This window comes from Perna viridis, chromosome 11 (genome assembly GCF_037379345.1).
Source record: "Perna viridis isolate PV_CMFRI_1.1 ecotype Kerala chromosome 11, ASM3737934v1, whole genome shotgun sequence".
NCBI classification, from domain to species: Eukaryota; Metazoa; Mollusca; class Bivalvia; order Mytilida; family Mytilidae; genus Perna; species Perna viridis.
In genome coordinates, this window is record NC_142455.1 from 23,165,385 (window position 1) to 23,182,254 (window position 16,870).

Here is a 16,870-nt window from a genome sequence, read left to right on the forward strand (position 1 = left end):
GGCGAAATGGGAGAAATCGGACCATGCACGTCAAAAACCCACCAATCTGACAATATAATTCACTCAAGGATGTTTTCTCTATATGGAAAGATCATCAATGGATCTCTTCATCACTAGATTTTCATTAAAAGGAATGTTAGAAAAATTAGGTATTTACAGAGTTATCTGCCATTGAAATGTTCACTTTCAGTGTGTTTCAATGAAATCATAACCAAATTTACCTAAGTGACACAGAAATCTTGCCATTTTTCCTTGATTCTGGTGGTGCAAAAAGTCAAATTAAACTTTCAAAACGGTGGTTTCATTCTTACTATGTTTCACACACTGCCTGATTCTTACAAAGAATGGTACTTAAGTTGTTATGATATTGATATTTTTGGTATTGTACTACAAGATGTCTTGCCACAAAAGGAATACTGCGATTGATTTTTTTGGGTTGTATACTGTTATGAAGCAGTTGTGGTTGTCGTCGTTATCTGAGTACACTTTGTCTCTGTGCGATAACTTTAGTTGTGGTTAATCAATTGTTCTGAAATTTTGAAGCTGAGATTGATTTTGGGGAGTGTCACTGGTGCAATGCCAAAAGTAGCCACTATGATTCTGATCAAATTCATATTATTTATCAAATATTTAATCACAATCGAAATTCAGAGCTGTATCAAATTCAGAGTTTAGCCTCTGTTGTTCTTTCCATATGAGTGCTGTGAAGTATTTTGTGTTTAATTTGAAATGCAGAAAAAATGTTTGCAACTTTAAATATGCCGTAAAAAATATGCAATCATTTTAATCTCTTCTTTAATATTTTGAATTTGATTTTTTTTAATGCAGAAGAAGGAAACCTTTGTTCCAGTTTGATTTAAAAGCAAAGTTGTAATGTTGAAGATTATGACATGGGAATATTTTTATCAGTACTTTGTGTTGATTTAGGACTGAGGAACAAGTAATTAGAAAGGGATTTTTGTACATTTATTTTATGTGTTTTAGGAAATAATGTTTTTTTTCAAAACAGTAAATATGATGTAACTTTAGGAAAAACCAACAATAATCATATAAATATACTAATGTATGTAAATTGATGTACTAGGAAATCATTAATTTCTTTTACCTCCATTTATGTCATCGCTGAGAAATACCCTTACAAAATTAAATCATTATGATCACACTAACAGGTGTAGATTACTAGTTTTTCTTTGATTACCTCTATTTTTTGAGCTTCAAAGACTCTTTGCAAAAATGTTTATTAATATATCATTAAATCTAACCACACATTCATGGTTTGTCAGTTTAAATTGCAGATTATTTCCTTGATAATCCTTTCATGTATGTAATGAAATACAGTGTATACATGACAAATATGTTGTCGTACCTGCTAACAAAGCCCAAAACAACTTTGGTTTTGTCTAAAAATGCATTACATACAAATATATTATCAGACGTAAAAGCGGTAATAATTAATTAGACCTATACTGCTATCACTTTCCAAAGAAGAGATGGTGTAAAACCACAAATATGTTGTATCATCTTTTGGTCTCTCTACCAAAGACGATGATTGTGATATACCGTCTATGTATTGGATTTATAAACTCAAAAGAATCGATACAAACAACGATACATAGCTGGATCTGCAATATGAACCAAACCTCTTTCAAAAATTTTAACATCTATACTGACAGCTGTCAAAAGAGTCTACAGTCGTACCACCACACTTTCTACTCTGGTAGTGGTATTAATTCAAGGTGGATCGTGAAAAATTCAAAAGGTCTTCTGGAACCCGCAATTCAAAATTGGGACAAACCAGACGTGGAAAGAATGATAAAAATCAAAGAACAACAGGAGCATGGTATGACAGGTTCTTCTAGAGCGCGCAATGCAGAGACATGTGAGATGTTTTCTCAGTTAAGATAAACATCGAATAAGGACACTACTAAATATTTATATTTTCTGCGTGCATATAATGTACAAATATTGTGAGGAAATGCACGTAACTCCAGGTAGAGTATTCGTCATTCCTTTTATATAACTTTGTAACAAAAAAAACTAATAGACACTCAATCAAAATTTTACTAGGAATGCTGGTCATGTTTAAATAACGAAACGGTCATATGTTTATGATTCGCATCTATGAACACCGAAAGTGAGCTTATTTACAATGTAACTTCGAAGACAGCTTATGGATCAAACTTGTTAATGCAAGTTCGTTGAGCGGAAGCAGGATTTCAGGTAAGAGGATGCGAAGCGAAGCGAGGCAAAAAGTTTTGGAGGCGGAGGATATATGTGCTTAATTAAAGCTGGCTCCATTGTCTCTAATTAGAACACTCTGTATTCGTTAAACTTAAAGTTGATCTGGCTATTACACTGGTATTGAACTCTGGCTACTCCGTAATACGTCGGCAATGCTAGAGATTGTCTGACGAGATATTTTATGACTTGCAGTTGGTGACACCGTAACTTCCGGGGGACAAAAATTCCAACAATAGGCGTTGAAGAAGTCCCTACCTAATAACAAAATTCTGCATAAGGGACGAAAACATGGGCTTGTACGAAACTTTTCTGGCCATCCTGATTATTTTTTTTGTGGAATAGCAGTTGAAGTTCTGACAATACTTGATGTTGCTTGTTTAATTATTCATTGGCCAGATATTCAAAGGAAACTTCGTTAAAAGTGATATGCTATATTCTGTATGTTATCAGTAATATCTTATTGTCATATCTACTTCTATTACAATAATATTGCAGAAATATTGCGTTTTTTTCTATCGTTGATATGAAAATGCCTGGAGATTAATATTAGATATATATTAACCTTATCATATCAATAAGATGTAAAATACATGCAAAACCAAAGGACATGGGTGTATAATGATTTCCATAGATTTCGACAAAAAAAACCAAATTCTGATTCTTTAAGACTTGTCTTACCTTTTAATTTTGATTTCTCATGAAACTTTTTTTGCCAAGGAGGATAAAAACATCAGGATTATTTTGAAGACTGACTAATAGTTACATTGTTCAAAATGCGTAAATCTATTTAAAAGTCTAATAAAAAAAAATTGGAACATATCAAAAACCCACATGATTTACACTTTCTCTTTCCATATACATTTGTTTTTTGAATGACTTGCTTTTCATTGCTTGATTTCTCAATTTGTATCAAATAACACATTTTCTAGTTTCACGAATCTTAGAAATGTCAATAAGAATGATTCAGACCGACATTAATACTTAATGCTATGTATATTTTTTATACTACATTAAAATTTTATGACACGTATACAAAGGATGTCAGTCGAAAGCAAACCAGTTCCACTAAATTCTTTATTGAAATATATAATTCTTAAAGCTTATATATCATGGTGTTTGCATGGATAACAACGATATTTGTCTTATTTACAAATTGGACATTTGCGCTCTACAATACTGTGGTACTATCGAGGAAGCTGGGGACAACAAATATAATGAATACAAACAACAAAGAACTATTTATCTTTGCTGGAAGCGAGAGTCATTGTGCTGCGCTTTGCTTAAACACAGGAGACTGTGAAGTATTTTATTTTAAAAGCAACTTCTCGTCTTGTGTCCTGAGGTTTTACAGCAGCGCCAGTAATGCTCTTTATCCTATAGTCCTGGTTAGCTCTACATCTGACCATGAACAGGTTTATATCAGAGAAGATGCATGTATGTTTTATTCATTTATGACCGGGAAAAGGGTGCCCAGGAGACAAAAAACCAGTCGACTATTGTTTATTCATATGGTAAACCTAAAGCAATTCATGCGCGTGGAGTTTTTATATTTTATTATTTCAGCTAATTCGTTATTCGAAAACTTTTGTAAGTTAAACTGGTTCTTTAAGTCGTGATTAATGTCTAAATTTAACAAGGTGTATTAGGTAAAGGGTGATAGTCATCATTTCGAAGGTCCTCCTAATCTTTTAGACCAATGTTGTGTGTCATTTCAATCATGAAGACTAATTCATTCCAAATATTCGTAATAGTTTTCTTCTACGAATTAATACTAAGCATAGCGACCTAAGCAACTTGATGGGTTTTTTGAGCAACATAGGGAAATTTTCCTGGAGCCTTGATCATTTAGTTTCGTTCAGTTTTTTTTTATCCTATCATTCTATTAATTGTGTTCATTATTTCTTTGCTAATTGCCTCGTGGTTCGTTCAGTGACTTTCGGATTGTACCTATTAGACAGTGAATTTTTCCCTGGTGTCTCCTGGAAAAGTTCTACGACCAGAATAATTACATGGATTTGACTGTTTATACATATGTGCGCATTTATTCTTTCTTTAGACTGAAGTCAGTTAACACGCCTGGGAAATGTTAATTTTATCTAGTTCTCCACACCGATTAAATCTAAAATTATCTGGTAATCTTCGCTTCGTTAAGTGTAGTCATATATAATTTTTTTTAAAAACTTGTCATGAAGATTTTTATACATGCAATGTATATAATCCAATTCCAAGCGAAGTTTGAGTATAGTTTTTTCTATAGTTTCTGAAATAAAACCTCTAGTAAAGCCAAAAAGCAAATTCCTCAGTACACGGACGTTTTCGTTCAACATTTTTAGGTGTTGCATCTAAATAATAACAAATGATTTACGAAATTGTATACACCATCTTATATGTATCTCTCAGAAACATTACAAAACAACAAGGGCATTTGATAACTCATGTTTCACTTGTAGATGTCTGGTATCCAACAATTGGGTATACCTTTAATAGTAATCTTCAATTTTGGTATAAGGTTGTTCATCTACCTGAACAAAAAATACAAATGGCAAAAGAAACCTGTAAGGCTGATGGATCTTACCTTATCTTGATTGAAAATGAACTCGTTTACAACTTCGTTGTTGATATCATGGGTATGTATTGCTGATTAAAACCGTTACATACCAATCAACCGTATTCATATGTTAACAGAAACAGGTGAGAAACACATGAGTAACATTATTGAATTCGATTGATGTGTAAATTAGATATGTAGCGATACCCATGATTCTCGAGTGTGTTTTTCGCTGTTTACTATTATTGTAAGGGATGAAACCAGGCAGATCAAATGATATTGGCGATGATATTTTCCCACGATTTGTTTTTGTTACAATGTAACGTTATACTCATAAAGATGTAAAAGAAAACTACGATTTTTTTTCCTGTACAAAAGGTTGATGTTAAAGAGGAAAAAAACTCGTCAAAATTGATAAAATAAAAGTTTTTTCATTTGAATATCTTTTACTGCAAAAATCTTCAAATTGTTCATATAAGAATGTTTCTGTACCAGTCATGTATGGCAACTGTGCGCAAAATACTATCAATATTTTGTCAGAACTAATGAAAAAAAAAAAAAAACGAAAACGAACGGACTTCAAATGTTCATCATTTTTTTAAACACTTCAGATCAAATGGACATAAAGAGCAGTTATGTACAAGGAGAAAGGCAAACAGAACAGGATCCATATTTGGATGATATTGGAAGACCTTTGACCTATTTGAACTGGAATTATGAAGGAACTGCAGGTAGTGGATTGTATTTACGTATGAATGAATATGACAGGATGGAAACATCATCAGGGTCGTTTAAACATTCGTACATATGTCAGATGATAGTGACATAATAAACATGACCAAATTTGTATCAATGATGATTTAAGATGAGTACTTATATGTTGAAATTAAGCTAATACATGTATAAAATTGCAAACCACCGACACCAACATATTAAGGCAATCCTACTTAGTGTGTGATGTAGTGGTTTTCATCAGATCGACAAAACTTCAAACCATTTCGGGTGAGAAACGACAAAGATTTGGAACATAAGATCTGTGAAATGTCAGTTAATACTTAATGTAAATCCTTTTCACGGGATGAAATCTGCTCCTCACTGGAAACCTCTTTCAGATTACGAGCATGCCTTCGGAACCCAAACAAACTTTTTTCGTGTGCCTGTAGGGGGGATCAATAGACGACCGCCATAAATGAGCGAATAGTTTCATTTGTCATTTTCACGACTTCCAGGTGAGGCAATAAAATTAGGTAAACGGACGGAAAGTCACAGGACAAAAAGTCACAATTTCGGTAGGACAAAAAGTCACAGGACAAAAAGTCACAAATCATGAATAGGACAAAAAGTCACAGGACAAAAAGTCACAATACTTTATATAGCACCATAGACATTTTATACAAAACAAAAAAGAAAAAAAATAATACTTCAAAACAATCTTAATACCTTTTTCATAAAAATTAAATATTTGCCTGTAAACGTTAGCAAAACTCTTATTATATTGCCATAATTGCAAAAAAAACTATTTGAAAAAAAAATACAAAACTAAAAATTAATCCCCCCAAAAATTAAAAAAAAATATTTCTATTTCATATTTGCCTTAAAAATTATCAACATTTTATGATTTGTGACTTTTTGTCCTGTGACTTTTTGTCCTCAATTTCCACTGTGACTTTTTATCCTGTGACTTTTCGTTCGTGACTTTTTGTCCGTGACTTTTTGTCCTGTGACCTTCCGTCCTACATTCTAAAATTATTCGAGTATTTGTTTCCGGTACTTGTGTTGAATAGCTATACGCTTTTAACATTTTAATTAGTATGCTTATTGAAAGTTGATCTCGAAGAACATCGCCTTTTGTTTTATTTTGACATCTACACGAGTCAATAATGGTAACAACAACAAAAAATAAAATAAAATAAAATAAATAAATAAATAAAAATCATAAAACCGAATACTCATCCGATCCATAATCAAGTCAAGTACAAATTAGATATCACACTAACGGAGTATCTGGTACCGCAATGATTATGACTTGGTACATATAATTCCGATGAAATATGATTTTGTAATTCAAAGTGTCAACATTTTTACCAGAATGTAGTTCCAGTACGATGTTCTTCAAACAAAGGCAGTCTTTTTATTTTGTTACATCGATAACAATACAAACTTTTCTAAGGGTGGATTCGATCTGGATTAAAGTATCAATGAACAGCAGGTGTCGATCGTTGTTCTTGTGACTCCATATGTAATCTCTAGTTCTGTTTTTGTAGCAACTGCTGTCTGTATTGCTTGGACTAATACAAGTCTTTTTCCATTTGTTCAAATTTCCTTCCAGAAACAACATTAGTTTGAAGTGTGTCATTTAAATCCCACGAAAACACAGTACTCCATAAATCAAAAGTATGTCTACATGGTCATATATCGTTTCACCTCCTCTTTGATCCGTCTTATGAAACCAGAGTCGATGCTGCGATACATGATCTTTAAAATGCTCCCTATTTCATCATCGATTTGTCTTTAGGTTCGTCTGTTGAATTCGTAGTACATTAGTTTTCCGACCAACCTATTTTCTTATTCGGAATGATAATGTTGTAGACGCTCTACATTATATGAAATCAAATGTTTACCACCCCTTCAACAAGTGTTTCCTCACTTTCATATTAAAAAGTCGGAAAAGTAAACATTGATGAAAACTTGAGTCGACAGACATAAAAAAACCTATTAATTTTCGATGTGTGAACGTAGATTTTTTTTTGCTATTAAAAACTGGAATCAAATCTAGGATACCTTTGATATTTTTACTTACTTCAATGCATAATTGTTCATTTCCATTTGTATAATGTATTTTGCGTAGACGGGATTCAACGTCACTTCCAATTTCGTATTTTCTTACACTATTTATCATTACAATTCTTATTTTATCAACTTTTTTAAGTTCTTATTTGGCATAAAGCATTTAATGTTTGTATCTTCCTTTGACTGATATAGTCAACAAGTAAAAAAAAACCTTGAATTTTGTACTCAGCATGGCCTGCGTCAAAATTGTTAAAATCATTTTTTTTTTTCATTTGAATATCTTTTACTGCAAAAATGTTCAAATTGTACATGTAAAAATGTTTTTGTACCAGTCATGCAGGGCAAGTGTGCACAAAATACTACCAATATTTTTATTGTCGATTAAGAGTTATTCATACTGTCTATAAGCATTCATGTTTTTATTCTTTATATACATGTATCGTTAAAAGGTTCAAATAAAAATGATAGCCATAATAACATCTACCATGCACTTGTCTGAATATAGCTGAAATATTGCTGCTCGGACGTTAAACCCCAACAAACAAACAAACCTACCATGCTGAATCAAAACAATGCCGCGATTTATCAACACATTGTTACAAACAATAAGTCTTTTATGCCGGGAATTTGATAATCAGCAAATTGACCTTTCACAACAGGATTTCTGAAAATTTATAATCGCAATTTGTTATGCAACCATCGAGAACTGTGAGAAAGAAGATTGATATACATTAGATAATACTGGATTATTGTATAATTTGTCTGTCTCAGATTTTTTTTTATCCGAAGCTGTCTTTTCCTTCAAACGTGTTTTATCACAACAGAGGTTAGGTTTAGTTATGTAAAATGTAATTAGATACTTTTATAACCATAACACGGCAAATGAATATTTTAACCAATCTTATATTTATATGGAAAAGATTAAAGAGGAATACCATCAATGAGTGAAAAAAATCACAGAGAAAAATTGGAATTTAAATACAACCATTGCGTCATTGATTACGGATTTACAAAACAAAACAAGTGGTGAAATAGAATCACATAAAACACAATCAGACAGATTTAAAGAGGAAGTGTAGTGGAAGAGTAATCAAGGGAACCAAGGTTATAGCTGTAATCAAAAGAATGTAATCCAGGGACCAGACCAGACATGGAAAACAGACATACACAGCAAAGAGCATAAAGTAACTAAAGTCATACATAAGAAAATAGATAATTTTGAAAATATAATTAGAATTAAAACGGAGACATACAGATCAATGGAGGAAAAATTTAACGCCACTTTTCATTCAAACATAAATGATTTCATGAATTAAATCAGTGATGAGACCGAAGAATTTAGAAATCTTAAGAATAATTTAAATCAGGTTCGTGAAATGGGTATGTCAAAGATGATGCGAGAGGACCACCCCAACAAAGCTGTAAAGAACCTGAAGAATGCATTGAACACGAACATTCAAGAAATTGTTAAGGAACATTTATAAAATTAAACAGATATGCATATTAGACAAAACATTGCTAATTATTTCGTGCAAAAGTGAAAGAAACGAAAAAAAAAATTAGAAGATTTGTTGTGTGTACTATGAATCCCTTAATTTTTCTACCTTATTCCTCAAGCATTATTTTCCATATTTTCAAAAACAAAATCGAAGCTAACAATCAAATAAACACAAACTGACAAACAAACACATTGGTTCTGATCACAATTCAAATAAAAAAAAATCTTTTCAGAAGATGTTTCGAAATGTTAGATTCGACATCTTTTAAAATATGATAAAACCCGACAAATTATCTTGGGAATGAAACGTCTTAATAGAGTAATCAAGGAAACTAAGATTCTAGCGGAAATCAAAAGAATGTTATCCAGACATGGAAAACAGATCATCACAACAAAGAACACAAAACAACAAAAACAATACATACAAAGCAACAAATGTGAATGAGCAACTTGGACTCCACTAAAAACTGTGAGCATAGACCAGGTGCACAAGTAGGGTAAGCGTGCTCTGCTTTTCTAGAAACACCCGCTCATAAAAAGTCAAGTCTGGGGTAAGCAAAAGAGGAAAGAAAAACCATGACACGTTGAACAAATAAGTTTTCGTGGTGCAGATGGTAGCAACATAACCCTGTTCCAGAAGCCTAATTGTAATAAGTCTAGCGCGATACAAAAAGCCTGCGTAGTGTCGGCAAGCTCTGGCATAACGTATGAGTTGTAAAATTAAAAATCCATACGCAGGTGCTGAAGAGATGAAAGGAAAGTTGACAATTCTGAATGAAAAGTCATTACTTTTCCTTTACCATCGATTTCTATGTGTAGGTCAAGATATAAGGCTGACTTCACAGTGTCTGTATTATCCATTATCTCAAGTTCGTTATTTGGGGTAGATGTGATGTATTAAACACTCAAAACTAGGATTGTTTAACAATAATACGTCATCAATATATCTGAAACTGAAATTAAAATATCCAACAACGATGTTCTAAAAGTACATAAATAAATTGTCTACATTGAAATCGAATGCAACAAAGAAACTATTAGTAACTAAAAATCCGAAAACATGTTCTGATAATTCAAATATAATTCAGGTGAACGCAAATTTGAACGAATGTTACGAATGTATACTTAAATTTTGATAATGTTAAAGTATATGTTCTTGTGCAAAAATATTTCCTTTTCAGTTGCTGTTATTGTCTGTGCTAATTATGAATCCATTAAGGGAAGTAAACCGATGAAGTTCCGATCAGTTATTACATCTGACGGAATACAGAATACACACTCCTAACCAATTAAGGATACTTTAGATTTGAGCGTCCAGGGCTGTACCTTCTTAGACCGACAATTATGGCATTCACGGATAGTTGTTACTTTTAAATACACAAAAAACAACCAGTATCTGGTTGATCCCTATATATCTGGTACAGCAGGCTAATGGCGTACCAGCAGCGCTTCAGTTGTAATTCAGCTTGACATGGATGATCAAGTAACGGTGAAACCAGATTGTGATATAAAAATATATGGAGACTCATCCGAATAGGATACATGCATTACATTTGTGAAAGTAAAATGAACTACCTGCGATGAAATAGGTCAAGAATCAGTCAATATATCAATTTATTTTATTATTTACCTTGTTCTATTTATACTGAATGTATCCATCGCTTAGAAAGATTATATTTATAAGGACCATACAATATACATAATAGACAAAAGTAAAGATTTGCAGTATGGAGAAAAGTAATATAATTGATAGATTATTTAATTGTAATCGTAGTTTTCATTCAAAAGTTTTCGAGAATTCAAATGAAATTTTGTTTTTGTGTTTTTTTTTTACTTCAAATAAGTATGCATGAAATATTTCAAGTCGAAGTTATGTTAACAGTTTTTAGTAAATTGCATGTATCATAAATCGAAGTATATTCTGTATCTTTCATAAACTTGAAGCTTGAAACGCAGACTTACTGTACCGCGATAGGCATCTTACAGTTAGGCTTTTGGAAGAGTAATCAAGGGGACCAAGGTTATAGCGGTAATCAAAAGAATGTAATCCAGGGACAAAGACCAGTCATGGAAAACAGACATACACAACAAAGAACATAAAGTAACTAAAATCATACATACAAAGTAACAAAAGCAAATGAGCAACTCGGACTCCACTAAAAACTGGGAGCATGGACCAGGTGCACTGGTAGGGTAAGCGTCCTCTGCTTTTCTAGAAACACCCGCCGAGTTGCTCATAAAAAGTCAAGTCCGGGGTAGACAAACGAGGAAAGGCAAACTATGATCCGTTGAATAAATCAGTTTTCATGGTGCAGATGGATACACCATAACGATCCACGCGTTCATGATGACGACCATAAAACTTCTATAGTGATGACTACAATCTTGTAGCAACATAACCATGTCCCAGAAGCGTATTGTTAGAGTTCTAGCGCGATACAAAAAGTCTGCGTAGTTTCGGCAAGCTCTGGTATAATGTATGAGTTGTGATATGAACACTCCATACGCAGGTGCCGAAGGGATGTTGCCACAGATGAAAGGAAATTTGACAATTCTGAATGAAAAGTCATCACGTTTGTCGTAAAGTTTGGTCAATAGTTTTCCTTTACCATCGATTTCTAAGTGTAGGTCAAGATATTAGGCTGACTTTACAGAGTCTGCAATATCCTTTATCTCAAGTTCTTTTGGGTAGATGTGATGTATCAAATCCCGAAATTAGGATTGTTTAAAGATAATACGTCATCTATATAGCGGAAACTGAGCCAAACGATATTCTTTCTTTCTGATCAGATCAGCTATAAAGTCAGCCTCATAAGAGTGAAAGAATAGATCAGCAAGTAAAGGAGCACAATTTGTTCCCATTGGAATGCCGACCGTTTGTTGAATAGCGCGTCCACCACACTGGGCAAATATGTTGTCGATTAACAATTCCAGCATTTTGCAAATATCTTCCTCTGTATATTTGGAAGAAGATTTGGAATTAATTCTTACAAAGTATGAGGAATCTCTACCAAGAACTATATATTTGTATCTAGGTGTACCATCTTTTTTGGAAAAACAACGATGTATAATGTTTTGAAGTCGGAATATGGAACAAGGTTTTGTTTCTTCAAGATTGAAGTCATCACTACAGAAGTTTTATTATATATATGTCCAAATATGGACAAATATAGCGTGTCTTAGGTTACCGTAATAGGAAACGAAAAGTTTTAAAAGTACCGTAATTGTACTACTAGAAAAATAAATCACGGAAACTCCAGGTTATCAGTGTTTTACAACGGGCTGACCATTTGTGTCGATATTTTACCCTACACCTCGCCTTCGCTCGGGGTAAAATAATGCGGCATAAATGGTCAGCTCGTCCTAAAACAATAATAAAATGGAGTTTCCTTGATTAATTTCTTAATTAACTCAGCGAGGGTTCATGTATTGTAAAAATGAATACATATTATTATGATTTGGATATGTTTGGTGTAGTTTAGAATGACAGGCGCTGGAATGGGATAAAACGTGAATTGAAAAAGTCTCTTAAAAAGTAGTTATTACAAATTTCATACCTAAGCACCAAAGTTTTTGTCAAGGAAGTCTATTTATAGACTGAACTGAACTTAGAGATCGTCGGCAACCAAATTAGGTAACCAGGGTAGACATTTGAACATATAACTACCAAAAATAACACACCGCGGGTTATTTTCCTTGCAAAGTTTGCTTTAAGATATCGCTCCGCCGCCGATCATACTCCATGTCAAATATGTGATATTTACTTTACGTACGCCATTATCGTGCAACAATATTAAGGCAATTTAATATGTGTAGAACTGCAAGGTTTCAATGATTATATGATATTAACTATATATTTTGTCGCAGCGAGCTGGACTATTTTGTCAAATTGACCCGAACATTCGCAGGGAGGAAAGCTCAATCGAGATTTGCCAATTCATTTCTCTCGATCTAACCCTTTTAATGAAGATGTCGGTAGCATCTAATGACGGATTTACGGAGCTGCAATGTATACTTTTTTGTGTAGTAAGTATAGATTACAATGGCGGATCTAGGGGCATGTGGTTGGCACTCCTCCTTTTTATTGGAAAATTTCATGTGTGATTAATTTGATCCGCGGAATTTAACTTCTGTACATAAAATGCAAGCAAGCACTGTGTACATATATGTTTATTACTACATGTACACGTACATAAATAATATAAAATGGTAAACACACATGTTCATACATGTAGCAAACAAGGAAGTATTAAATATAGAAAATAAACAGAATTGTTAAGTTATTATGATTTCAAAGCAGAGACATGAACAATGTCTCTGTTTCAACGGTAAGGATGAAAGGAGGTCATGTGACATATTCATCACATTCAATAGATAATCTTGAACTATCAAAAAGGAGGGGCATCCAGTGAAATAAAATGATGTCCTTGGGACGCGAGTGGACACATGAGCCATGACATTACACATACACTTGTACATGTGCATGTTCCTAAAATTTGAACTTCCACACCGACCATAGACTTTTATCGCATACCCTATATCACGCCTATAGACTTATATCGAATACCCTAAATCACACCCCTAGACCTGTATCACATATCGTATATCACACTCCTAGACATATCTCATACTACGTATCACACCCATAGACTTATATTGCATTCTATATCACACCTCTTGACCTATATTGCATTCTATATCACACTCCTATACCTTTATTGCCTTCTGTATATTACACCCCTATACTTATATCGCATACCGTATATCATACCCCTTAACCCATTTCAAGTACCCTATATATCACACCCACAGACATATATTGCATACCTTATATCACATGCTTAGACCTATATCGCAAATTGTATATCACACCCATGGACCAATATCGCATTCTCTAAATCACACCCATAGACCTATATGGCATACCCTATATCATACCCATTGACATATATGGCATACCCTATATCATACCCATTGACATATATTGTATATCATATATCAACTTTTAAACAACTCGGCGGGTGTTTCTAGAAAAGCCGAGGACGCTTACCCTACCGGTGCACCTGGTCCATGCTCCCAGCTTTTAGTGTCCGAATTGTTCATTTGCTTTTGTTACTTTGTATGTGTGATTTTAGTGACTTCATGTTCTTTGTTGTGTTTGTTTTATTAATGCTACAATCTTGGTTCCCTTGATTACTCTTGTACAGAACACGATTGAAGTACATTTTGTATAGATAAAATATAAGAAAGAATGAACATGAAATGCAAATATCTGTTTGATATATATTATCAACCGTCGACCTATATCACGCGGGCCAGTGGCCCTTGAGTTGATATAGGAGTCTCCTGTTGATACTACATGTGATACAGATTTTGGCATGTACTATTCAGTATGGAATTTAAAGAAATAGTGATACAATGTACATGTACATGTATATTATATCCATGTAAATCATAACTGATTATCAATATGGTTTTTTGTAGTACATTAAGATGTACCAGATACATTAATTTAGAATGCAGATCATCAAGAAAGAAGCAAAATTTTCACGACACAAGAAAGACACAGTTACGTTAGAAATTCTGTGGCCATGAAAGTGCATTGAAAATGTGTTGGATATCAATGCTACCAAAAGTAGGCTTTTTCTAAGAGCTGATTTTTATGGCCATTCTTACATGTACAATGTAAGTGTTGAAGGTATACATTATTTATTCATATACTTTGTATGTACACAGTTATTTAAAATGTTCAAAACTGGTGATAGGTATACTGTTTTATTGCTGGTGTAGAACAGTGTAGTCATATTTCTTGCAGTTTACATTTGTATGTCTGTGAACAAGACATTTACACTGAAAACTACCAAAAATACATGTGCATGTAATCTAACTATGGTTACTGGCAGATGCACTACAGTATCAATTAAAGATTTTATACATGAGATTATTATATTTGTAATAATAGTAATACATGTATCTAATTTTTATCTACTTTACAATGAGACATTTATTGATTATAGATAAATCAACATTCAGGGATTGATTTAGAGATTTTGAAATAAGGGTCCAAACATCATTACAAGTCAGCAGGTAGCTAAATCATACATAGAAGAAGCCATTAAGCAATATCCTTAGCAAGCTTTCCATTTTCTGTATTTAGAAAGTTCTTGTCTGGTAAATGAAATGACTATTAAACACATCACTTCAAACCACTTTTTATGATCTACCTGGTTATGAGGGGATATTGTTTTAACAATGACAATGAAAGTAACCTGTTCTACTCTTACTTACATGAATGTTACCTGTTATTAATAGTTATTGAAACAAAGATGTGCTCATGAAATACACTGTACATATTTGTAAAGTTTGTTATGTTATTTCAGATAAATTTGAATTATTTTAGAAAAAGAAATGTTTATTTTTTCTTACTAAATACAACTGATAGAGATATTAAAATTATAAAACCTAAGAACATTTATACTATATTAACATTTTTTAATGTAGGACAAAAACTATGAAGAATGACAGAAATATTGTTTGCAAATTTTCAATCGACCAGTATTGATCACTGTGGAAATATTGACCTGGTGGTTTAAAAACCAGTAAAAACCTGGTACCATTATAACCACCCAACCTTTATTTTTGCCTGATTTGCACGAAATTATATGTACATGTAACAATATTTCCCAACATAGGAGATTTCTCCACGTCATAGGCTTAAAATACATGTATATTTTCATGAATTTACATTGTAACATTGTAACATCGGACACTGTTATAAAATTTTCCTTGAATTCTTTTCAGTGGTTATCACTTAGAAGCTTCACTAGATTAAGTGAGAAGAAAGCAAAAGTGAAACAGACCATTTCTTTGCTAGGACACAATTTAAGCATGATACAAAGTTCATGATTCTTAAGTGCAGGTACATGTATGTGTAGTATGAAGCAGCTGTAAATGTATATAAGAGCATCTCTTAATAAAAAAACTTATAAAAACATGAAGCTTGATTTTTCTTAGCACTTACTAATGCAAAACATACGAGTCACTGGAATTGTAATCTTGTACGTATTTGTGAAACAATCATGCAAAAAAGTGAAAGAAATGCGCATACATTATTGAAGGCAGACAGGTACAAAACACTCAGCAAATTGTGATTCATCATAAAAAAAGTGGTGCTCATTGGGTATGGGTTCACTAGTAACTTTTTTTGTTTTGGAGAAAAAAAAGATGGATTTATACTAAAAAAGCAGGTGTGATTAAGACATCATATTCCCTGCATTTACCACATTGTTATACCATTGACTTTCCAACTTATTTGAAATATTAAATTGCTCAAATTCATGAGCTACAAAGTTAGTAAAAAGAGTTTTTATCCTTGTTTGAACTGAAAAATTCCTATGGAAAGGTAATCATTTATTGTACATACCATAGCCTAATCTAGACAACAATGACAAGCACAAATTTTAGTTTTAATTTATTACAATAAAATTAACATCAAAGTGAGCACAAGCAAGGAAAAGGTTTTGCTCATTTTTCTCTTGAGATTGGGCCTTTGTTCAACTTCCTCCAGTCTGCAGTACTCATTTCTACTTCATGCATCTCCAAACCGAAATTTCAAGGTGTGGGTCCATTCTTACTTTGAAAATTCATCGAATATTGATAGTAAGTGATTCTCAGTGGAATTCAGGTTTTGTAAGAAATGCTGATTTAAGTATTAGGAAATTTGAGAACATCAACGTACGTGTACAGCCAGGAATACCAAAAGCAATAATACAAAAGCAGATTCAAAAATATAT

At 32.9% G+C, this 16,870-nt stretch overlaps 1 protein-coding gene and 1 long non-coding RNA gene across 2 annotated transcripts; both read left to right on the forward strand.

Moving 5' to 3' along the window:
* Positions 1–1,156: 1,156 nt before the first annotated feature.
* Positions 1,157–8,056, forward strand: LOC148603415 (uncharacterized). Its single transcript, XM_088552992.1, has 2 exons — positions 1,157–4,868; positions 5,401–8,056. The coding sequence occupies exons 1-2, from the start codon at positions 4,598–4,600 to the stop codon at positions 5,616–5,618; spliced, it is 489 nt and encodes a 162-aa protein (XP_088409118.1). The 5' UTR covers positions 1,157–4,597; the 3' UTR covers positions 5,619–8,056.
* Positions 8,057–12,978: 4,922 nt separating this feature from the next.
* Positions 12,979–16,036, forward strand: LOC148603416 (uncharacterized). Its single transcript, XR_015916542.1, has 3 exons — positions 12,979–13,103; positions 14,562–14,762; positions 15,879–16,036. It is a non-coding gene; the product is annotated as an uncharacterized LOC148603416 (long non-coding RNA).
* The last annotated feature ends 834 nt before the right edge of the window (positions 16,037–16,870 follow it).